Raw genomic sequence first — 26,324 nt, 5'->3', positions numbered from 1 at the left:
AGTAAAAACAAATCCTTCTTTAGCATACAAGTACACATAGTGGTGCAGCTGGATCCAGTACAGACAAAGTTAGCCACACAAGCTCATGATCCAGATCGGATGCACCAGGGCTCACCCTCATTTTCCCCATGCTTCCCCAGCCATTGCCAGCTTGGCTCATCATCCATACTGTACCACACTGCTTTTCCTACTTCTTAAATGCTTTTAATATTTTCAGTAAAGGACTGTAGTTCCTTAGAGATGAGTGTGTGTGCCAAAAGTGGAGCACTTGATACAGAAAGATCAAAACATCAGACTTACTGGCTGAAATACCCATTTGCTTCAGGGCACCTTTCTGTGAAAATTTACTGCTGTTAACTACAGGGTCATTTTGATTGTGACTTGTATTGGCAGTGGCATCTGGAAGTCATTCAAAGTCTTTTGTGAAACAATATCACTCCCTGCCTATTACTCCAATCATTTTAGCTTACAGACGTTACATACTTTATTGTATGAAGAAGAACTCTGCTGGTTTTTTGCAGCAAAGCTGACGATCATCAGAATAACCTTCTCTCATGAAAATTAACCTTCTTTCATTATTGTGCAGACAGTATTTTCTTGGAGATGTTCTACCCCTAAAAGCCTTGCTTTTGTTCTCCCTTTATTGCTATACAATACAGGCCTTTCTGGCCTTTACACTGAGGCAACAAAATGTGATGACATGGGCTACAAACCATTTACTCCAAGTCTTGTCATTTCAGTTGCATCTATGATTTTATTGAGACTAAATTCTCTTGACTTGCACTGACCCAGAATCTAATTTTATACACAAGCCCATGAATTCTTAACTGTCCTTTTTTCTGATACTATTTAATGCTTGTGTGGGTTTTCTGTATCCACTTACTTAATTTCAGTTTTTCTTTTCTGTGTCTTTTCCTGATTTCTTTAGCCTTTTTTTTTTTTAATCTGAAGAGTTTCAGTAAAATCTAGGAGTGGCAACAACAATATTTTGTAACTGGCCCTTTAGAACCAAACTGATAAGACATATTACATAAAAGAAAATTATTCATATAATATCCAATCCCTTATTCCCATTATATGTGCATATGAAAACAACAATGTATTTTCTGCACTTTCAGTTTAAGTTATACGGCTGATCAATATTTTAAAAAGCAAGGAATAGGATTTTCATTTTTTGCTTTTTGATACAGTGCTGTGGGCCTGAACAACCTATGGTACCTATAGAAGAGCTTTCAGACAAAGAAATATAAACCAATTTTTATGTTTGTACAGTGGTTTGGAAAGTAGCAAGAAGGCAAGAAAGCTAGTTCATAGCATTATTAAAGTCCACGGCATTTTTCTATAGCTCTTGAGCAAACAGAAATCTTCTAAGAAGGGGGCTATAGTCAAGAAAACAAAATTTCCATCCATTATCTTAACTCTTTATTTTTCCCCTGATACTACCAAAGGCCAACACCAAACTGAAAGGATCAGTAGCATTTCATTATTCTTGAGATGTTTATCAAATAAATGTTTAACAACGAAAATTATCCTGTATCAGAAGCACACAGGGAAATACAAGTGCGCTGAAGCACCCACATGACATCCTGATTACGTTACTATATGAAAATTGAAAAGCTCGCATATCCCAAAATAATCCCCTGAGAATACTGGGAGAATTTTAGGAATATCACAAGCTCTTTTACATAAACTTAACCAGAAGTAAATGTGATACATGAGTATTAAAAACATTCAGGATTTTTGTAACATTAAGCAAAAACAACAGATTAGTTCTGACAAAAATTCACGAACTTGTCAAGCAGACAGTATCAAGTTTTGATTGAGCCTTATCTGCTTTACAGCCTTAGACTGAAGTTAGGCAAAACCTGGTGATCTTAACACAAGTCAGGCAAAGCTCAACCACTGATTTACTCAGCATGACAATCAAACAAGGACATGATGTGTGAAACCAACACCAAAAGAGAAATTACTTGTATAATTCCTCTGCAGACTGAAATGGCTTTGATTCAAATCTCTCTGTTGTCATCCTACAACGAGTGCTACAAACCCCTCAGGTATGAAGACATTTATTGAGTGAAACACTGGCCACCTCTCTGGGCTCTTCAGTGACAGGGTGAGGGGGAATGACTCTAAACTGAAAGCAAGGGGGTTTGGATTAGGTCTTAGGAAGAAATTCTTTAGTGTGAGGGTGGTGAGGCCCTGAATAGGTCATCCAGAGAAGCTGAAGGCCAGGTGGAATGAGGCCCTGAACAACCCAGTCTAGTGGAAGGTTTCCTGCTATGGCGGGGGGGTGGAACCAGATGATCTTTAAGATCCCTTCCAACCCAAATCATTTTACTCTTCTCTGATTCTAATTATATACCCGGATTTAAAAAAAGCCAAGTATAGTCCAAAATATTTTCCCCTTCTCAAAACAACTTTATGGTGACTGTGTCTAGGCACATTCTCTTACACACATTAATAAAGACATTCAGCATTTGGTTCATAGAAGGCCTCATCAAAGGAACCATAAGGGTATCTGTCCATCAAACTATCCTACTCTCAACAATTCTAATCACTTTAGGCAGTCATGCCAATAAAGTCATATTTAGTCCTATTGCTAAAGGACTCATCTCACAGCCTATCACAAATATATAGCTTATTTTACATTGATTTGTGAAAGAACAAGTTCTCAAAAGTGTATAAAATATCAATGGATCAAGAGACACTGGAAAGCAAATAATGGAGTAAGGAGACTAAAAAAAGAAAAGAAAAGGAAAGAAATGTAGAAACTCCCACACTTTAATTTATACAATTTTATCAAAGGAGTTCTTCAAGATACCATGGAGTACTAAGGGAAAAAATTATGTTATTAAAAGATAGTTTGTTCTTCTGTTAGCAACTCATTAAGCATCCGGTACTTAGTGTAGGTTGTAATACAGTTAGTATTTATTTTGACAGATAAATGCATCCAGACACTACATTGAGAGATGCCCCAATTTCACTTACCTACCCTGCATTTTAAGAATCATTTCCATACAGTAATTCTATCCTGAATTGCTACCCTGATATAATTTTAATCTCTGGGAACATCCAACAAGACATTTAAAATATAACTAGGAAATTACTTTTCAGAACATTTTTGAGCAGTACTAAAGTCTTGATTAAAATAAATGTCTGCAGCCTTCCATCGTTTAAATATCCAATACCTCCAGTGAGACGCTGGTCATGTGAGGGCTGATGGAAGTGCCTACAGGATGTTGTAAGGCTGGGATCTGACCCCACACTGCATGAGGTACTTTAAGGGAATTGAGAAATCTGCCAACCAAAATAACTAAGGAATAACTAAGCAAAACCCAACATTTATGGTTATGTTCACTGTGCTCTGGTTTCAGAAGTTGACTTAAACCAGTATACATTCTATTGCCTGAGGAATTCATGACTGTCAATGTAACATAAGCTGATACAATATTTTAAAGGATGTATTTAAGTTGAAGCAAATGCACTGCAATGTAAAGAGTGAAATCCTCAGTTGTCCCTGACTGTAAATTACTCCCTTTACTTTTAGTCAAGTCAGCATATCTCTAGAAGAAATCCTCAATATTCTTTTTCTCCACAAGTAAAGTACAGATAAAAGAATCCATTAATCTAAATTTTTACAGGATTGAACTTCACTGCCAATCAAAACAAACCAAACTAACAGGATGCTTTTTTCTGTCAGAGATTAAATCCTTACTTAATAGAACACAAAACAGTTGCACTTGGTACTGCCACCACTGAAGAAGTGTCCTTCCTCTCCCCTCCACAGACACCATCATCCCTAATAGAGCTGTCAAACTGCAGTTATCAGGAGATCCTACAAGCAGCAGCTTCTTTTCTCTGGCAGTGAAAAAACTACCATGTTCCACTTCATGTCTCTGTTGAAAAGTAAACCTTACCTAATTTGATTCCCAAAAACATCTACAAGAAACAGTACATGTCGATTTGTAAAAAAAAAATTATGTCTTCATCTGGGTCTAAGAGATGGGTTGGTGACAAGAGGTTCACACGCATTCTGCTGCCTGATGAACATGAAGAACGTGCTGGTTTTTTGGTCTGTGTGCTCTACTCTCTTCTGTTCACACATAAACCACAAAAGAGACATGAAAAGAAAAAAAAACAAAACCAAAACCCAAACCCAACAAACATGAGGGCCCACTGATTTATTCCTTAAAACTGAGCAATTTATTTTGGGGGTCATCAGGGGCTACTGTGGGGATTATACAAGATAGGTACTCTCAAAATCAAGTGTCTCATTTGTGGCACCTCTACTTGTGCTTGCACAGACTTGTTATATAACGTACTGCAATGGAGCCTGGCAGTGCAAAGTACCAGTTCTGTTCCTGCCTACCCCACGCCTGAAATTTTGCCCCTTTGTGGTCTGTGCATAGGCACCTGGGATGTTTCTGCAACAATTTTCACCACTGAGCACTTGCTTAAGGCACATACTGCAAATGTCATTAATGCTTTCCTTGCACCACTGACGGTGGTGGGAGCTGCAATGTGAGATCAGCAAATCAGGGACAGGGCCAACCACCCAGACCAACACAGCTCCAGGTCCCAGGACTCACTACCTCTGCAACATCGTGCTACAGCTGCTGCTGGAACCAGTCATTCACAGCATGCTCAGCTGTGAATCTCTAACAAAACACTGCATTATGTGGTGAAGAAATACACAAAGCTCACAGCAAGGTCAAAATCACACAACTACCAAACAAAGGGACAAAGACTTTTCTCTGAAACGCCTACAATTCTTACTGGAGATGCCCCACCACCCTGTCAGGGAGTGTTTTCTCTCTGGGAACACTGTTCTTACCCAGTTACTTCCCTGTGAGCCTGCAGATTCCTCACACGATCCCCAGCGCAGGCCGAACGGGTCACACTTCTTGGTTGCTTTAATTGCTATTGAGTCCTTTTGCTCTTGCAGACAAGGACAGGCTGGTCACAGCCCTCCACCCACCCATAGTGGCTGTGGCTGCTATTTTAGCATCACCTAATTGACAACTTATAATTTTATTTTTACCCCATTTTGTAGAGGAATTTAAAAACAGACTCTCCACTCTCTTCCTTCCAAGCATCTACCATACTTTAAAGCATATTGAATCACACTCCTCTTGGACAAGGCACCCAACAGCATGATCACAATACATGTGTGACTCAGATCACAGATCTGGGCTCTGATCTGATGAGTCTCTTGGCATGAGGAGCTTTTCTCCAAATTAGCAGTACAAGCTTAGGTCTGCTGTATGCAAACAGTGAAGACACATTGCAAACAAATCCTGGATAGTTGAAATTAAGTCCCAGAACGTCAGATAAACGCTGTTAGCAGTTTTGTTACAACCTCCACAACTCAGGTGCTTCAGCTCCCAAATCAAAGGCAGACTTCAAAGGTCCTTATTATGCAGTAAGGAACGTGGGGAGAGAGTATGAGGGAGCATGACAACTAACAAACATTATCAAAGGTAACAAGAATTGTGTAGGAATTGTGGGGGGACAGACTCAGGGGTTACATGGCATTTGTATGTTTTAAAATTGCTACCAGTGTTGGTAGCTATGTTCAGGGATACGTTTTCTCTAGGGTTTGGGGGGATTTTTCTTTTCTATGAGGGTTCTTTGTTTACTTGTTGTTGGTTTCTAAAGTAAATCAGAAAAATAGGTCTCATTATGTTTCTTATTACCAGACCCAGGTATGTTTTTCTTCCAGCTACCTGGCAACATAGAATAATTTAAAACTCTAAAGAGACTTCACATTTCTTCAACGCTTGCAAACTTGAAGTGGAAGCTGAGTACTGGGTAAGCTGTCCAAGGGGAAACGTGAGTGGTAACAGCAGAGAATAGCAGGAATTTCAAAGGAAGTTTTCAAATTACACAAAAGTGAGGGTGGCTGGACCCAACTAAGCCTTTGGCCAGGTACAGCATATACAGACCAGCTGCAGCATCTGCCTCATTTGGCTGGCTTATGAAAACAGCACCTGATTTTAGAGTTTAAACTCAGGAAGCAGAATAGCTTAAAGCCATGGCCCAGGCTTAATGCACAGTTGGTGTCCACAGCCATGTATGTCTGAGCTCCTTCTGAGCTCAGTTCTTAGGAAAATCAGACAGCTTTGGCTCCAGTTCCTGACAGCTTTCCCTGTAGGCAATATCATTTTCCCCATATTTATATGGGACTTCACAATATTTTCTGGAGCTGATGGATCTCGATTTAGGTACTATTATAAAATAGTCACAGCCTCCTTTCCCAGACTTGTTCTGCCAATGTTACTGTGCTTCTTTCATGCAGGAGTCCCTCATGATCTCACAACAGGTAATAACCTACCTGCTCCAATCTTTATTATTCTTTAGTTTAGTTTAGTGCCTGTTATTCAGACAGGTATGTTTGGCAACTGCTGCCACTTTGTTTCCTATGGACAGGTCCTTTCTAGCAGTCACTATGAATTGCTTATTTTTAAGAACAGCAGAAGAATTTCCCTCTCTCATTAACAGCCCATTCATTGGTCTGTACCAATGAGCAAGGAGAAGAGAGTATGTCTCAGAAAAATGACTAAATCATCCACATTGAGAATTACAGTGTCACTGAGGATATGAAAATCGTCACGCTATTGTCAAGCATTATCATCAGGCCAGCACCATCTTCCCATCAGGTCAAAGCCACAGCATGCAGCCCCTGTGCCAGAGCCACTGCTGCCTCCAGGGCTCTCAGCCCATTGCCCACCTGCCCCCCAGGCCCCCTCAGCTGGGCACCCACATGCTCTGAAAGGTAACTGCAAAATGCCCAACTACCTGATCAGGTGTAAGATAAAATACTTAATTCCACACCAAACAAAAAGAAATTACTCTGTAAAGACTCGGGAGTTCATCAGCAAAGCACCCAGCTCTGAGCTGTGTCACAGCCCAGCTGGGGGCAGCCACCAGAGCTGCCGAGTCCTAAAGGTCTCATTTCCCAAAGCGTCCATCTTGCTGTGTACATGGCCAAATGTCACTGCTCAGAGCTGTCCGAGCATCCTTTAATTCAGGGTTACTTGAGATTAATTTTTCCTGGTACCACAAATTATTAAAACCGGTGGCAATAACAGCTGCCATTTCTGCTGGGAAAGGCCAATACAAACCAGAGTAACACTGTTGATGTACAGCCCAAGCTTAGCAATTCAGCACAGAAATCCAAGGCAAAACAGAAGAGAATCTCTTTTTCTAGTAAGAGTAATTGCTACTTCTATAAAATAATACCTAGAAACTTCTGAAATTTGTTGTACATTTTGTAACAAAGATGACAATAAACACATTCATAACAATAACAAGGGCTTGTTTTAATAAACCATTCCAGGCGTTAAACACATTAATGACCCATGAAATAACTGTTTCATCTGCAACACATTAAACAATGTTGTTACAACATTTTATTAATTGAAAACCTACTCCATTCTCTCTTGATAGGAGATTACTGACTGGGTATTAAAAGAAAGATGTAGAAATAAGTTTCTTTGTAAAGGAAAATTAAACATATAAATGAGAGGCATCCAGTCAGGTGAGTAATGAAACAACTATCTTTTGCCAATTTTAAAGCAACATTTTTAGCTTTTAGTCTTGCAATCTTATGTTAATCTACTCACTTAAAGTTCATTAGTAATTTGGGAATTTAAACTACTAAAAAAGATTCAGAACTGTAAGTAAAAGGCACCACTGTTCTGAAACATTAATAATATTTCTATTGTATGCAGCCTTTAATAAGCTCAAATTTGCACCTCATCTCTTTAAAGCCACATTCTTGAGATGTTTATTTAAAAAGTCTCTTCTTGAAATAAAAGCAATAGTCACCATCGTGTCTTTGAGTTGAGCACAGTGCCACTCCTAAGGAGTAATGTAATTAAAGATGAGCATATTCCACTATGAATTAGCCTTATCTGTGCAGAATCCTGACTGCACTGGCAGCACTGCAACAATTATAAAATAGAAACAGGCTCAAGTCTTCATCAAATAGGAAACACATTTTCTCCAGCAGCATAAGTAATGTAGGGAGCAATATATATAAAATTATCAGTCTGTTTTTCTAACAATTGTACATTTTTGAATAAAAGAAAAAAATCAGACTGAAAAAAGACAATTATTTTACTGTCTGTTTCTTAGATATCAGAAAGAGAATTTTGAAATTCATCAAAGCTAACCTTCTGTTATGTACAACAGGCTAAGCTGAAAAGAATGTTAACAAGTTCAATTTTCATTCAATCAGCACTACTGCTCTCTGAAATGTTTCATTGCAGGAAAGAAATAAAAATAATCTATATGGTAATTATGAGGATGAATCCCCCAGTAACTTTCAGCTACATGAAAGGTCAGTTCTATTCAAGATATTTTATCAGTCCCCTGCACATACTCCTGTCCTGTCATTTTAAATCTGAACAGCATTTTATTTTCCCATTTACAGCTACCTGCAGAATTAAGTACTTAAGCCAAATAAGAAAAAAAAAAAAAAAAAAAAAAGAAATGTTGAATGCTGGCAAAGGCTATAATAGCATGGAGATAAATCGTTCAGCTGCTCTCTCTCAAGCCTCTGGGGCTGCAGATTTTTCTTCTCCTGGTGCACTGTGGGTATTCAAAACTTGTTCAACATGATTTCATTTCATTTCAGGCACTGCCTGAGAAAACTAAATTACAGAATCAATCATACAGAAGGTCAGAGTGAGACTTCATTACAAGTATTGCATGCTTGCATGAATATCTTTCATTTATGACTGACCCAATATGTCACAATAGCTGTCTAGTAAAAATAATCCACTTTCTGAAATTGATGTACTACTGATGTCAATGCTACTCAGCAGGCTGGGCAGATTAGAGAGAGGTGTTAAAAAAAGGAACCCTCAGGAGCAAAACTTGTAGTTTTATAGAATTGCCACAGTTTGCAGATTAAAATAATTTTTTATGGGCAGCTCAACAGAGAACAGAGTATTAATATAAAATATTGGGGGTTGATTTTTAATGAGGATATTGCAGTTGATTTCTGCTTATTTATATTCAAGTATTTATAGGGATAATATTTGCATCATGTAAATCCATGCATTCTTTGAAGTCAAATGTACATCAACACTCCATTTTTCAGTGACTCCTTTTTGAACATCAGAATTTTATTTGCATATTATTAAAATATTAAAATTAATCAAACTGCCTCCGTTTTATCTCCTCTTTTTGTTGCTGTTGCCTGTTTTTGAATGTTAAAAAATGCTGTAAAGATAAATGTGTTGTGTTTGTTGCCAATAATAATGAAGTTAATCAGCATTGTGACAAATTGTCACTCTTTCCATAGTACGTGTATCTTAATAACATAAAGAATGGTTAACTCACCAATACAATCTTTAGTAATTGCTAGGTCACATTTATGCTGAGAATAAATATCTTTCTTGCACCATATTTTCAATATAATAGTACATAAAGAATATGTTAAATATTTTTTCTTTTTATCTCTTGTTTTTTTCTCTGTGTGTGTCTTCCTGGGAGTAATATGTGAGATACTTGCAGAAGCATTACGTGGTACCTAGCCAACTCCATACCCTAAGGGAGACATAGGAAAACCTTGACATAACCTATTTTTAACCATGCCTCTGGCGATTCTGCATTCAAGTTTATAGGTGAACATGTCAGGTAGTACATAGAAAAAAGCCAAAGACACACAGTATTAATCATAATTCTGTCCAAGCCCATTTTATTTTTCCAACATTTGTGATTTAAAATCTCATGACATTTCTTCAAGGTGAAATTTTTCTACCAGGCTTTGCAACAGGGTAGGGCTACATTTACCTAAATTAAATATTGCTTACAGTAAAGCTCTCTAATGCTTCACGAAATAAGCAATAAACTCAATGCAGTTAATATTAAAATAATTTAAGTTTGTATTCATCTCAAGAAGCTTTAGCGATTAGCAGTACACCATTAATAAAGAGTTTAAATAAGACTATCCCAGTATCGCTGGATAGGAACATTGTTCTGTAAGTGTATACTAACATCATAATTATTTTACAACCCCATCTTTAGTTCTTTCAGATATAGTAAATTCAATTGACCATGAAATGAAATTTCATAGTCAAAATGCCTCCTTTACATTTTTTTATTGCTGCAATAAAGTTTTTATAGCTCCAAGGCAAGGTAATTCATGAAATATCTAATTTAAAGATGAATTCTAATATTATTAATAAATATTTACCAGTTTAATAAAGTGCACATTTTCTACATAAAATATGATATAATGTTTTCATTTTTTATTTTTGAAATACAGATTAACTGCTGGAAAATTTGACTACTAAAGAGAGCGATGTGAGTTCAGGGGAAAGCTATGCAAGGACCCTCTGTTAATGTTTTTAAACTTCCCGAAGCTACCTAGCATTTATGAGCAGAAGAGAAAAAGACTACTGACTAGAACACAATGGCAGGGGCCACTCCATCTCACAGCATGAAACAAATCAAGCAGTTGTGGGGAATATCTGAAACACAAACCTCCCTATGTGGCTCCTCCACATCAAATCACACAATTCCTCGTCAGCTCTCTGCAGCAAAACTGTAGCACACAAGTGCCCAATCCATAGCTTTGAATTGGCAATCACCCTAAAAAATGCCACTGGACTACTGGGGTGAGAAGGAAGGAGCTTCTCTACATCTTCTCACTGACCTCTACGGGAACAAATTTTTACCAATGGAGTCAGTGTCAACTGTGCCAGTAATTTCTACATTGCTCAGTCAAGGGAAAAGGCGAAGATGTGAAGCCTACCATTCAGCACCAGAAGAGGTGAGCAAAGAGATACATAACCAGGAGACCTCTTCTGGCTGGGACTGTTAAGGTGACAGCATTTACTCATGGAAGAATCACATTCAGTGGAAGAATGCAAAATTAAAGGGCAAAACTGGGTCAGGTTACAAAGCACTCACTAACATTGAGGGGATACTCGTACACATATCCAGCCCACAATATTTTCTGTGGGCCGATCCAGCCCACAGTATTTTCTGACCAAGTCTCATTGTATTCAGTGCACACACACTCCATTACTTTTGTTTTCAGGCACAACATTCCTGACTCTCGGGTTTTATTAATCTTCATTCAGAAGTTACCCAACATGTACAGTGCAAAATGAGATCTAAAACAAATACCATATCCTTCAAGGCCTCTTTTAGGCAGTCCCTATTTTGGATCCACAGAATGACTGAATTCTGTATCTCCTAAGTAGTGAGCAGCTTGTGGTTCACTCTGCATTAACGCTAGCTATTCTTCATGACCTCCAAAGAAATATTAAAATTTGCAATGAAGTCAGCAGTCTGTAGAATTACAGAGAAATATTTGCTGCCTGTTGGTTTGTAAATCTTTAATTAATTTTAACTTGCCAGAATAATAAAAAAGAAATCACAACATAACAACACAACCCTTATTTCAGTCCAGCAGTAAATATGTATTTTCACTACACCAAGTTCAGCAAAAGGTCCTATATAAAAGAGCTAATCAGAAAAAAATATAGTTGATGTAAAATATCTGTTCAAGCTAAACATTCACTCGCTTTTCAATATGCAACACAGAAACTAATTCTAATTGTAAGCACTGAGTTTAAAATGCTGAGTAGGATAAACTGGCTCACAGCTGTGTCTCATTGCTGGCAGTATGAGTGTTATGCACAAAGCTCTCAGAAACCCACACTGGGAGATCACCCAGAGCTGAAAGAGAAACACTGGAACAACAGAGGAACTGCCCCATGCACCCTCCCATGAAGATCGCAGCCCTTCAGTGTGTATAGGTTCTGGAGGAACCCATCCCTGCTTTGGATTGTTCTAATTAACACTGGAATTAGCCTAACAGTCCCCATCCCACCCAGATCATGCCTCCCTATTCTTGAGGGCTCTGGCACAGCCCAGGTACAGAAGACCACCCTGTCCCAGCCTCTGTGGCCAACAAGAGCATCGGACACAACAAAGTCTTTTTATGGCCCTATATTTCTGAGTATGTCAAGGTAATACATCCCTATCACTTCTATTATGAGTTTAAAAAAAAATTAATTCATTCATATTTATAAAAGATTCAGCCCATGGAATATACAGGATAGAGGGAAATAACACTGCTTTTTTCCTGCTGCCATACTGTGTCTGGCCCTCCTTCTGAGCTACTCTCAATACTGCACTCTCAAAATATCCTGATGGATGTCAGATGTGAGTCCTACTTCAAATACAGACAAGCAACTCATTCTAAATGCTGTAGTTCACCCTGGCCAACACTATGGTCTTTCAATTCTTGATGCCAGTGCCAGCTGCATAACACATTTTGAACTTTAGGAGCACTTGAGATGCACATGATGCCAATGGATATGGGCTTCCAAATCAATTCCCAAAATGAAAATTCTGTGTTTGTAAAGCCTGACAGCTTCTTCACAAGAGATCTGTTCACAAACAGTAGAACATTTCACTGTACATTAACAACCATGTTTATCTTGCTGAATCCACCAGTATTTGACCCTTAACCATTTGTCAGCTGCCTTAGGGAACTGAGTAATAGCAAATCATTGTTTGCTGTCTAACAACACGTGTCATCGTTCATACAGAACATGCCTTTAACGTGACACAGAACGCTGGCAATGCTTGGTCAGGCTCCCAAGAAATCACACAGATCTTCTGAGGGGTCAGTGAAAACTGAGACATGGCACAAATCTACACTTGACAGACACTATTAGGCAATGGGAACACACAAAGGACCAGACCTACCATATGCAATCCATTGCTGTGGATGACGCCATCTTGCTCCACGAGATTCCGGGATATTGTAATAGAGGGAAGATCCAAGCTCTGGGGGGGAAACTGAGGTGTAAATTCATTTCCTTGTGCAGGCAGCTGGTCACCAAGGCCCTGAAAGGGCAGCAGTATATCTGCCATGCCCAGTGCAGGGTCTGACTCGGGCGGGGGGGTAATGGGTGGGATTTCAAACTCCTCGTCCCCAAGGCTCGGTGTATGGAACGTCTGCTGGAAAAGGACAGGACAAGGCAAACAATGTTAGGGCACACAGAGCTCAGCAATCACCTCCACACCTGCAGTCCAAGTCTTGGTTTGTTCTCAAATGCAAACCGTATAACCAACAAAATTTTTAAGTTTCATATGCTGAAGGGGTTTGTGGATCTTTCTGATTAAAGATTTAAGTCTCATTATCATATGGCTTTAATGGAGTATCAGTATTAACAGTTTTTTAATGTGTACTTAATTAGCAACATCTGTCCGTTAGTCCAAATATCAGCTACACTAGATTTGGCTGTATAACAAACTGCCACTTAATTGATATGTTAGTAAAATAGCACAAACAGCTTACATTATTCTCACGCTTCATAAAGCACTGACAATTTTGTAGCACACACACAACAGGAACTCAGTACTGACCATTTCACAACTTGTTTGCCTTTATCCACTAACAAACATGAAATATTATCATTCTTTATTTCTTTTCCATCCCCAAAATAGGGTGAAACCTTTTAAACACAGGGTGTCATTTGGAGGAGAGGCATTTGAAAGCATGAGGGTGATTACAGCAGCTTCCAGTGCTTTCTGAAGCAAGCCAGCTTTGTTTGAACAGTAGGTTTGTTATGAACTAAACACCTGTTAAGATGCCTTGAGCAAAACATTTACTGCCAGTTATCTTCAGGGTTTGTGCATGGTTGTATGTGTGCATGTGTCTGTCAAAGATAATCTTTATTCAAGTAGAGACTGTATCTGGCTTCAACATTGCTGACTTTTATTTGGGAAACAAATGAGTTACGCTTATTCAAATTTTTTGAGAGTTAAATGAACTTTCATGTATTATTTCAGGTCCACTGCTACTTAATAATAGAAATTCAGTGCTTGAAATTAGGCCATTTTAAATGTACCCAAATCAGGACTGCCTTGATCAAATTGGGCAGTTGGCAATCCTAAAATAGGCACTCTTGTCTTGTTCTGGACATGCAAGGCTGCTCTGGGATTTGTTTGTTTGCCTTAGTTCAGGATTCAGGTTGGGGTGGGAGGGAGAATTGTTTTATGTATTAATTACATTGTTTGAAAGAGTGACTTAATGCCAGTTAATTTAAAAATGATAAGTTCAGTGAAAGATCTCATTAACTGCTGCAAATTGTCATCCTTCAAACTGTTAATGATGATATAAATTAATAACCGCTTGAGAGAAGATGGAAACTGAAACACAGGAAAAACCTTTGCTTGCATATAGAACCTGTCAGCTGTCATTATTGGTCTCACACCAGAAATGATGAGGTCCCAGATTGCTGCAGTCTGCAGCACCGTCAGAGTCTGCTGAGACTGTGCCCATCTCGCTCCAACTGCAAGGCTGTAACTTAATTCTGGATATGAAGGCTGGGCCTGGATTAGGGACATGTTTGACTTCCCCACTGCTGTATTACAAAAGGTGTGAATTTTTCTTCTCATGGACCCCACAGTTCACAAAACACAAAGGATGGATTGGCCAGGAGAAGTGGTTGGCTAATGAACATAACCCTATGGCTGCATTTGCAGTTATTTTGGCACTAATGTGGTCTAGTAACAGATGCAACTGTAATTTGTGACTCATTTGCTACCCCATTACTGCTTAATGAAATCTAACATATCACATTAACAATACGGATAAACACTCATTCTTGATATGTGGCATTTGGCTGTTTTCATTACCACTGTAATTAACACTTGAAATATTATTTCAATAAATATTTAAGGTGCTTTAAAATGAGTCGTAGTAATCATGACATAGAGACAGAAAACATAAAGCAAATGTGTGGCTTCTAAGCCTGAATGTGCTCTAGGATTACACTCTTAAGGCATTATTTACAGAAATAAAATGGGATTCTAGCACAGCAGTGCTCAGGCCCAAAATCATACCAAGAAAGCTACATTCATGTTAATGCAAAACCACTATAATTAAATACATTATAATGGAGTAATTGCAAAGTAAGGTTCATGCTTTAATACCAACAGTAATATTTAATCATATTTTTATTCCTTGTTCAAGCAAAAAGGTTCAATGAAATCAGTATTATTATAGTACATTTGAACCTCTCTTTACTTGACATATTTATGAGATATTAGTAATTATAAGAACTGGATCTTTTTTGCCCATCTAACAGAATAATTCTAGGACAGCTGTAGAAATATATAGTGCAGCTAGATAATAATACAATCTTTTACTTAGAAAAGTAGCATTCATCCTAATACTCATCACTTAGTACAAATGGGAGAGTAAATTGATGAATGCCTTAACATTTTTAAATCTGAATTCAATTCTAACTGTATAATTTATCCAAATATGTATATATCTTTAAAAAAACAAACAAACAAAAAAAACCAAACAAACAAAACACAAACCAAAACAACCTAAAACAGACCTCAGATTGAGGATAAAATAGATATAATCTAAGAAGAAAGAAAGCCCCTTAGTGAAGTAGCCTTAAATCCAAATCACTGGGCTATTCAGTCTGTAAAAAGAGCCTGAATAGCATGCAATTTGAGACTGCAGAAAGGTGCTGTTGTGACCAAAAGATGTTATAACATTTGTGAGATTTATCTTACCAATCACATTTTTTAAAGTTATTAACTTTTCAAATATTTATATCTTACACATATATTAAAAAAAAAAACAAAACTTGTGTGCATGGTTAAATGCCATCTGTACTGAAATGTTCAAAACATTTGTTCCTTTTGATAAAAATGCAAATCTGGAGAACTGTTGTATCAACATATAACAGCCAATGTCTGACACGGTGAATTATCACAGCTGGAATTAAATTGTCTCTGAACAGCTGCTGGCAGCAGAGCTTTCATCAATGTTTGATTCAAATGTAGGAAAGAAATTCTACAGAAAGAAACATCATGTTGTCATTACAGATGGGGTTTGTGTTCATTATCACAAATAACACTGGAGCTAGTGCCAAACAATATTCCCTTATCTAAGCAGTCTTGCTGGGTAAAAAGATATGGTGACCATTGTATAAATGATTCATAAAATCCTACCCTTAATTCTAACCTTCATGTTTATTGATACACCTTTCTGCTTATTTTCTCTGAGATCACTGTTTTAGAAGTGCACAGGAATACCTGTGACTGAATTCCTACTTACAGTATGAAAATCAGGGCTGCCTGGTTTTCTACCCTTTCCTCATGTTGGGAAGATCACTTATGACATGCACCCTATATAAACAGTTCTTGTTCTCCATATTGCTGTGCACATACTAGACAGTGCATCTTGCACTTTCCATTCTTTCCTTTGGAGTAAGAGCTTGGGTTTCAAGGATGAGCAAAGGCAGTTTCTGTCTGGACTTGGGGTCAGGATTAATGTGTTGATGGTCTTTTAACTGGCTGTAACGTGGCCCCACCTAGCAGATACATGGAGCCTGGAGCTGCCACACTTTCTCCTGTTTCCACTCACACAGGCAGTGATCAAATACATCATCTCCACAACCCAGGCTCTGGGTTTATTCTGGAGCCTGGATTCAAAAGATTCCTTGATGCAGCATATACACTTCAGGCAAAAGAGCTGGCTTTGGTTTTCTATCTCATATGAGTATTAAGAACCCAAATTAAACCATTTGTATCTATAACAAAAATTAGAACATTAGCTAGTAATGACTATTACTAAGCTTGCTTTCAAAGTGTACACCTACTGTGCTTTTTATTTGTTTCCTTCTGTTCATAATTTTTTTCCATACATAAAGCAGATTTGTTTCTATTGACATGCTATGTAAGTAACAGCCTTATGGACAGCTAAATTGACTAGTAATGGAGAGCTGTCAGGTTATTTTCTTTCTCATTAAAGTCTTTATTTTGTGCTCCATAAAACACACAGAAATTCGGCACTTCACTCTTCATCCATTCAGAGTCTGTTAAATTATCACAGCAAACAGCAGAATATGAGCATAGATAAAAAATAAAAACATCTACCTCATTTGCAGCAAGAAATGCATTATTTGCCTCTGCCATGTTCATGTAGTTGTTATTGTTTCCAAACTGAAAGAAAAATAAATATTTGGATTTAATGTATGCCATGATAAACTTTTCTTTACCCCATCACTGGCATAGAAAAGGTTGAGGGAAGAAAAAAACCCAACAAAATTAAATCAACAAACAGATAAGATGTAATTTTGCAGATGTTCTTTGAAGTCAGAACTTGATTGAATTCATCATCATCATCATTATTATTATTATTGTTATTACATACTCTGCATCCCCCAGTCTGTGAAAGGAAGATATTCATATGTATCTCTCCGACTCTTTTTGTCCATGCAGCAAAGCCACCCCAGAGACCTAAAGGTGACTTTGGAATTAAGAATCCATTAGAAAGAGACTCCAAGGAAAGACACTTCTACTACCTCTTTTCTGATGCACATTGTAATATTTCCATCAGTGATCCTGACCCGGAGGATTGCTGCAGCCAGAAGGAGCTGCTGTATTACTACTCCAAGTAGACCTGGTTTTAAAAAGCTGAAGACCAGTAAGGGGAAGAATGAGAATCTGTAATGCTGTTCCTGAAGTCCCATTCTTTCCACAAAATTGAAAAGCCAAACAATCCGCCTTTGTTTATCTTTCACTCCAGTGGAGTGCCCCGTCTCCCAGTGAACATTAACACCAGAAGATTTTGCAAACCAGAGAAACTGACACCCAGACCCCAAGGTGTGCCCAGTGCCCACTTGCTCCCACTGATGTGCAACTCTCATGCCATATGCCAGTGATAAGAAGGCATTTCCTTTGATGCCACAGTCATTTTGCTCCAAATTCTCAAGTATGAACATTTGTTAAGAAGATAAGTACTTTTACTTCTAGGGACTGAACACAGAAAGAAAGATTATCAGCATAATACTGTGCCTTATGCCCTTGAACGGCACTTCCAAAGGCATGTAGGCTGGTAACCAGTCCTGCACATGTTCCCAGAGGAGGGAACATCCACAGTCTTTGCTGCAAGGAACAGACACTAGGCATGACATGTACCTGCAGTAAAACAGGCTTTCACAATTGCACATCGCTACTACCAGGCAAAGAGCACAGGGCAAGATAGAGTGCCAAGCGAGGAAAAAGCCCCTGTGCTGTCCCTAACACATCACTGCTGCTAAAGCCACACTGAGCATTCCTCTCTTAACTCCCATTTTCAAGTTTTATAAAACAAATTTTTTTAGGAAGGCCTTGTTTTATCTTATCTTGCTGGATCTTGGTGGACCCTAACCCCTCCTCAGCCCCACAACAGCAAACGCTCACAAAAGCAGCATAAGCTCTGCAACCAGCACGTGAAGATGGGTGACCATGCATTTGCACAGATTGTTCTTTCCAAGCAAGGAACTCTGTTGTGCTTTCAGAGCAGCTGAACCTGGCCTGAAAGGAAAACCACTTTGTTTCAGCTCAATTTGCTACAACTGCACTTAGTGCCTGACTGTTCTTAGCAGTGAAATGTTTCAGACTCCCCAGTTTCTCACTGGAGGGACCAGTGATCCTTTCAAGAAAAGCTGTTCCCTGAAAACTCAAAACATCCACTTCTGGCAATAAGACAAAGTTAAAAGGAGATTTAAAAAAAAAAAATAAAAGGAAAGAAAAAAGAATTGGAGCCTTGTGTACCTGATGAATTGTCAGATTGACTAAACAGGACATCACCAAAATTAGGAGACACTCATAGGGGAGGGAAGGAATACAAGATGAGATCCCTCATTCTGAAGCAACAAATTCCATTTGTGTACTTATCATTCTGAATCTTTCAACCTATAACACATGTTAAGCAACAGAGGCCTTAGCACAATATGTAGGCTGCCTCATAGCTATTAAAACTCTGTTATCCCCAGCTATGCAGATACTCAAGTAATGTCATCCATTTTTTAAAAGCCCAGATGTCACCCATGTTTGGAGCTTAAAAAATTCAAGTAAAATTGCACATTCAAATGACTGTTTTGGCACATACGGATGTGTGTGTGGATTTGTTGCACAAAGACACTACTTCAGCTCAACAGTGCGATCGACAGGATAGAATTTTTCATGTCAGTTAGTGGCAAACTAAGAATGATTTACATGAAAAACTCAAATGGCTCAAATAGAGCTGTTCTTTCTACAGTAACAAAAAAAAAAAAAAGTCAAGTTTTCAAAGGATATCTAAGGGCAAAGGTACACTAGGCAAGTATTACACTAACACTGGATAAATAAGTGGGGACAAAACCTCCCCTATTTTAATAACCTTAGCATCCTAAGGGCTCCAGTGCCTCAAAACAGAACTGTGGCTGATTTTTACCTTGAAGAGTAAAATTCTACATTGCTTTGATGTACATGTATTGCTCACACCACAGCTACTGCTTTCTGATTGCCAGGTGGTTTTCTTCCTTTTTGTTTTATTAAAGTAAAACAAAGGGGAGAGTGACAATTAAATTTTCCATTTTATTAAGGCTGTGGAAGCAAATGATATAACAAGGAATGTCAAAGCTAAAAGTTACAGGTACATATCCTTCAAGTCATTCTGTTCTTAGGCTATGATATTTAAGACCCTATTGTGTATGACTCAGGCACTGATGTCAGAAACTGGAATATTTCAGCTTTTATTAGTATGGATCACAACTAATATTCTTTACATTTATTTTTTGTCTCTGAACTAGAAATCCATTGAAGGCACATAACAATTATCAGTGAGTATTTCTAAGATTAAACTTCCATATTATCTAATGGTACCTATAACAACAAAAGAAAATAAAATGGTTATTATCTTAAGGACCTAAACAATTCAAAAAACAAATTAAGCTTAGAGTGAAATAAGAACTGGGTTAGAAATCCTCTTCTGAACAGTTAGTCTGCGAATGTAATTACTGAAGAAACTACAGCTAATCAGCTGTGAATTGTATCCATTAATTAGTATTTGCCCTGGAGAAATGAGAAAAATCAGTAACAATGTTAACACTGCAATGCACTGATGAGTACTGAAACACAGGGCCCTCAGCATTTAGTCAAGCAGGTGGCTCCAATGGTCCAAGTAATTTAAAAAGCTCTCACCTGAAGTGCAGAGCAGGAATTACAAAGCACTTCTTGCATATCTTTGTATCTATATAAGGCTATAATTAATGGCTTTTAATTTAGAAACACTTTGTGATCAGCTGGGAACAGTTATAAATCATTCTAAATAGAACAACGGGTTCTTGCCTATTTTACTAAAATAATTTTTTGTGAAAAGACTCTTGTTGCAGGCAATATTTTTCTTCAATTATTTTCTTAAGGATCCCTTCCTCTGACCCCTCATAAACAGCTCAGAGCATTGGTATAGTTGACAAGAGGGATTCAAATTAAAGAGGAGACCCAGCATTTTGGCCTGCCCAGGTAGACTCCAAGGCTTGCACCTGTTGGGTTTCCTGGGACAGAAGGAGAGTGCAGTGCAGCACCTAGGCCAGCTATCTCTGTTTTGGGACGGTGTTGGGATGCTTTGCAAAGAAATTTCCCAGAGCAATAGGGTAGGTTTTGCATAAAGCATTTCATGTAAAGATCTCAGAGCACTCTTGCTCTGTAACTAGGAGAGAATAAAATGTCTCCAGCTTCCTTTGGCAATACACACCATTGCATTACAAAGTGCAATTTGTTTCCTTTGGTTTCAGCAGTTCAAACTCTCTCTTCAGTTTTGACAAACACAGTAAGTGGGAGTAGCCAGCTGACTGCCACCACCAACCCTAGGAAACCACACGCATCTGCCCATTTCAGGAAATGAACAGCACACAAACAAAGCCTCTTCTGAACTTGATGTGAATCACAGCTTCCATTCTTCATGCAAATCATTGCATTAAAACTATGACAGCTCCTCTACTCCTCTATGTTGGAAAGGCACCTGAGTCTTGACCCTGCTGAACTCCCTCTGGACAGACGTGAAGACTGGAATGAGACCGGATGGTTGGTTTACTAACACCTTGTATAAAGCATGTCCAGAAAACTCATTCATTCTAAAATAGCTGGTTGAAGCTCTTCTCTTCTCTTCGACTACCAAACCTGAAGCCGAACACCTGGTCTTATCCAGCTTCTCTAGCAAGGGTGTTTATTTGCAATGCAAAGGAAACATTCCGGCCCTCTCCTTCCTCAGCACATGCCCTAATGAAGACCAAATCAACTCCTGCCCAGCTTTGGGGATATAAAAACTGTATCACTGCCACACTTCTACAAAGTGCATGTTTTCTTAGACCAGACCTCTGGGGCCAAATGTTAGGATATCTGTTTGTAAATCAAGGGATAAGCCACTTGGAATTGGCACAGCACAATGCTACTTGGGTTTTCAAACTACCCTTTTTACTCACCAGAGCTTAAAAATTGGTTGGTTATGAAAGCTGAGACTAATGAGCAGTTGTTTTAAGGCAGAAGTCTGATATGATGAACACCACAGAACACCCTTGGAAGCCTGGGATAAAAATCAGCAATTAAATGTCCGCTGAGTCTGAATTTCTACAAAAAAATCTTCAGAAAATCTCAAATGTTGAATTGTGGCCACTCTCTGGGCTCTTTGGCAACTGTGATTGACTCCTTGTAGCAAGAGATAAAACAAGCAGAAGAAAACTTGACACCACAAAACCATAGTAGTTTTAAAAAAAAAAGCTTCAAAAGTAAAGCAAACAACATTTGAAGGTGTTATGGAAACACAGAGTAACATTTCAAACCTATAAAAGTTAATCAGAATGTTGCTGCTGATTTTAATGGAGAAATCATTTTACTTACAATGTTCAGTCATTAGTATTTTTTATAACCTGTCTTTAAATCAGCTGGCCTGTGGTGCAATTCTAATCTGAAAAACATTAGAACTCACATCCTACTATTCACTGCCTCAAGAGGTCAAATACGGAAATACATAAGGAACTTAAAACCAGACATAAAGGAGCCCAGACTTTTATCTGAGCATCTCAACAGAACAAAAATGAATGTTTAAAATACTAGTATTTTTACACTCAAAAAAGAAAATCTAATTCAGCAGGGAAACTTGTTAAATATTCCAAATATTTCTTTTTACAATACTGGTGTATAATAGTGCAACCCCAAGGAAGAACCACCATTGGAAAGGTTATTGTTCCAGCACAGGATAACAGCAAAACCATGAAGTGTGAATAAATGTCCCAAAAGAAAAACTTAAAAAACAGATATCCAGAACAGGAATGAAACACATTTTATCATCTACTCATAGCTAATCCATCAACTTAAATTTTGCTTAAAAGGTATGACTGCAATTCTGTACTCAAAGACTACATATCATATATCTGAGAATAAATAAAGAATTAATAGTTATGACAGAATCCACTCCCTGCTGCTTTTTTTTTAAATTAAAGGAAACCTTACCCCAACCCTTATTGGAAAACAGAATTCAGACTTAATTATCATTACACTAGCAGTCTTTTCATAATGATAAATGTTCAGTCAAAAGACACATTTCAAGTTTCTTGGGATAGTATTTCTAGTAAAAATTCTCACTGCCTGCAGAACAAGCTCTAAACCAGTTCTGTCACAGCACTATACATCCGCTTATGTATTTTAGGCAGTTACACATCCAAATTCTACTATTTCCGATGCCAATTTGCTGCCAATGGAAAATGGCACCCTCAACTGATCACACTTCCAGTATTTCTGCAGTAAAATTAGAACACTTTTTTTTTTTTAAAATATAGCCATTAATAAAATCATTCTTTTATGGTGTGAGCATACTTGCAGTTTTCATATAGAGAAATATCTACTTGCACAAATATATATTATGGCAAGAATCTCAGTTTTATCTTCATATTTGCCAAATTAATTCCTCTGAGATTACACTACCCTTATGAGTAAAATGAAAGATAACAATCCCAAAAGATGTAATTACAGACCAAAACTAAATTACTTTGCAGGTCTAAGTACTGTATCTTAATAATTTCACCGAAGAACATCTTCACTGCATTTGGGCAGATTTGATTTTGCTGCCTGACCAATAATTACAGCTCTGGCAAATACAATGTCTGATAAGGACATCAATTAAGAATGAGCATTGTGTTATTTAAAAAAAAAAAAAATTCATCATGTTCACAGCCTGTCTGATTGAATGAAATGCCAAATTAAATTAATGGAGATTGCTAAGTCTAGCTGGCTGGTGGGGAACCATGCAGAAAGTGGGACAGCATAGACAATAAACTGTCTGTAATTAAAAGATGAGAAGCTGGACTAATGCTACTTCAGCCTGATTATTCCAAACAAAACAATATACACTAAAATTATTCTGGCAACAGAAGTAGGAGTGGGAGGAGGGCTGGGACAGGGGACTTTTTATTTTTCTTTTTTTTTCAAGTAGTATTAACTATCACCACCTACAAACATCAGTGTCCTCACCAGATGTATTAAATTAAATACTGGGGGGTTCTCATCAAAAAACACAAGTTATTTTCTCAATGAACAGAAAAAAAACATGCAAGAATTTGCCAATCCTTTCTGTTCTAGATGGATATCCAGCTAATCTCTGTAGAGGCTTTACTCCTAAGTTATGATGTGTTCGTAGTAGGCGCAGAGAGTTCTTTTCTGGAAGAGCAAGTCATTCATCGAAGTTTCAATATTTCAGAAGCAGTAGATGGTATACAAATTATTTTATAGAATACAAGTATTCTATTTCGATTTTGCTACTAGAAACAATGAGACAGATTGTTGTTTACAGATGCCACACCAGCAAAGTTGTAAGGATTCATATCGTTGTAAATGAATGAAGCATTGTTTTAAATCTTGCAAATGAAGAAGAAATTTTATCTCAGGATGAATGCAAAATAGTGGCCTTGATTTTGACACCACATCAATACCCACAGAAATATTGGGACTCACTCCTCTGGCAGGATGCCAATGTTTTAAGGTGTGTGTTGCCCAGCACCAGTTGTATTATTCACCATAGACAACAGCAGCACTAGGAGGTTATGGGTTGAGCCACTGAGCATAAAGGAGATGGAGAGTTGGACCAGATGCAGGCAAAAGACATTTGGGTCAGCTTGTGACCGCATGTGAGTAAGCACATAAGGTATCCCAGCTCCATCTAAGAGAAAACTGCTGTCTCTGTGTGCACAAGGGTAGGGATACATGCACAGAGACAATGTTCTGTCAGTAACAGATAACGTTTTGGAAGACTTTAATGGAATACTGGACCACTGGGTAAAACACACTATACATGCCAAGTTTATACCTGAGATTTTCTGTTCATATTTTTAGAACAGATTTAAGATTAGTGATTATTATAGAATAGTACAGTAGCAATCAGCTTTTTGAGACAGATTACAGTGTTTTCTTATTTCCAGTAGTTCATACTTTCGGGAGGTGGGTTAATTTCCTGCTAGGTTCTGCCTACAAATTTGCTAGGACATGTCTTCAAGGACTCGTAAAAAGCCACCCAGGGAGTGTCAGCCTTGGCAACCTTGACCACCAGAACCTGCTACACAACAGTTATTTCTCTCCATTTCTTCCCCATCAGGATTCTCTATCACACCTTATCAGGACCCTGCAATAACCTGGAGGAAATGGAGGCCCTGTTGAAAACTAAAGGCATTCCTATTTCATGCCAGAAAACTGAATTTGCTTACAACCACATCACTGATGAGCAACAAGCCAACAGACAGGAGCCCAAAACTTTAAAGTACCCAGCTTTGCTGCCGCATTCTCAATCCTGAATTTTAGGCAAATGATAATCTTGTTAGTGGTTCATTAATTAGAGAATCTGTTCATAAATATGTGTACAATCATACATGTGACAGTCTTTTGATATTTAAAATTTTAAAGCTTTTAATTCAGGGGACCATTTAGATTCCAATTTTTGAGTCTCAAACATGTGCCACACTAGTTGTTATATATATCCTTATATTAGTGAGGCTATGCCTGTATATATGTGTACACATGCACATTCTCTAACTCTGCTTAGAGCCGAAAAAAATCTCAGTGGCATAAAATACTTGAGCAAGATCCGAAAGAAAAATAGACATTTATATTTTATTCATATAGCCTCAATATGCATCAGACACACAGTTTGCACATAGTACAGATTTAAAAGTTTTGGAAAAGCAATTAGAATGGAAACATTTGAAGTTACTTTAAAAGCTTTCAGCCAAGCAAATAAAAACTTTGACAATAACAATAAAAAGCACAGACTTAATCTCTGTGATTCCAGCCAAACTCTTTAATATGAACTCCTTCAATGAATTCCACAGCCAAAAGCTGTAACTGAATGATATTTTGCAAAGTATGATACTGAACAAGTCTTAGGAACAGTAGTGAAAGGAATATTTAATGGTCTCATGTTAGACATTTTCAGATCTCTTAAGAAGGACACATTCTATAAATGTTTTTATATGCAAGAAGTAACTTTGTATGAATATGCAGAGTTTTATTCTGCTGACTGATGGTCAAGGCAATTCAATATATGCCAGACTTTTAATGCTAATTATTCCATATTTAAATGCATGCATATTAAATGGTGGTTCAAAGAGCAGTCCTGGTCCTAATATTTATAGAAGATTAAGGTGTTAGAAAATTAGTCTGAATCTTGAAAGTGTTCTCCAAGACAAACATACCAACAATTTTGCTGTTACATGTTCAAAGAGTTTCAATTTACTATTTTGACTCTTTGTAGACAAGAATGTCTGTCCACAGTCTGTGGAGCTGTACCTTCAAAGGTAATAAAATAGACACTCTAACATAGATTCTGGGTATCTCTGTGTCCTCCTACATACGCTAATACTACTTCTCCTCTGTACAAGGCTAATACAAATATCAAACTTAGACTAACCCACTGAGTTTCACGTTAAAAAGGCTCTACAAGATCTACAGATGTTACTTCACATCGTTCTGAAGTACATTCCCTATCATCACACCCTGGTGTTGTCTGAAGCTTGAAACACAGAAAGAGACCAGATGTTAAGATATTCAGTGACAAAGCCAAGGAGAGGCCACTGTAGTTAAAGTCTTTGTTTAAAAATACATTAATATTTAAAGAACATGTTTTCTTGCTTTGCTTTCTAACCTAGATATGTTTGCAGTGATGAACTACAAAATTATTTTCACAACCACTCTCATGAGCACATACTTGTTGCTGCAATAAACCAGATTAGACATAAATGTCAGGGAAGGAAAATATTGCTAAAATGTAAAAAGAACTTACTTATATTGCTCCTGTTTGTATGTATTTTTCTACAACTTTGTGGCAATTCTGATTCCACATGAGCAAAGGACTTCTCACACATGCAGTTCTCACCTCACCCATTTGGTGTATGCAATTTATGAATTACATTACTCTAAACAGCTGAAATTCTATATAAGATTTTATTTCTGATGACATCTGAGGACATATGGCA

At 37.8% G+C, this 26,324-nt stretch overlaps 1 protein-coding gene across 2 annotated transcripts in view; it reads right to left on the bottom strand.

Moving 5' to 3' along the window:
- TOX3 (TOX high mobility group box family member 3) overlaps positions 1-26,324 on the bottom strand; it is a 75,787-nt gene that overhangs the window by 8,861 nt on the left and 40,602 nt on the right. Inside the window, exons 2-3 of one of the 2 annotated variants that reach the window (XM_039558561.1) lie at positions 16,939-17,004; positions 12,739-12,993 (exon numbers count right to left, since the gene is read on the bottom strand). In XM_039558561.1, coding sequence (XP_039414495.1) covers positions 12,739-12,993; positions 16,939-17,004 — 321 coding nt within the window. The remainder of the gene's footprint in view (positions 1-12,738; positions 12,994-16,938; positions 17,005-26,324) is intronic. The other variant, XM_039558562.1, reaches the window with a different exon arrangement.

This window comes from Corvus cornix, chromosome 11 (assembly GCF_000738735.6).
Source record: "Corvus cornix cornix isolate S_Up_H32 chromosome 11, ASM73873v5, whole genome shotgun sequence".
In the NCBI taxonomy this organism is placed as follows: Eukaryota; Metazoa; Chordata; class Aves; order Passeriformes; family Corvidae; genus Corvus; species Corvus cornix.
The sequence above is the reverse complement of the archived record's forward strand: the minus strand, read 5'-3'. Positions and strand labels throughout refer to the sequence as shown.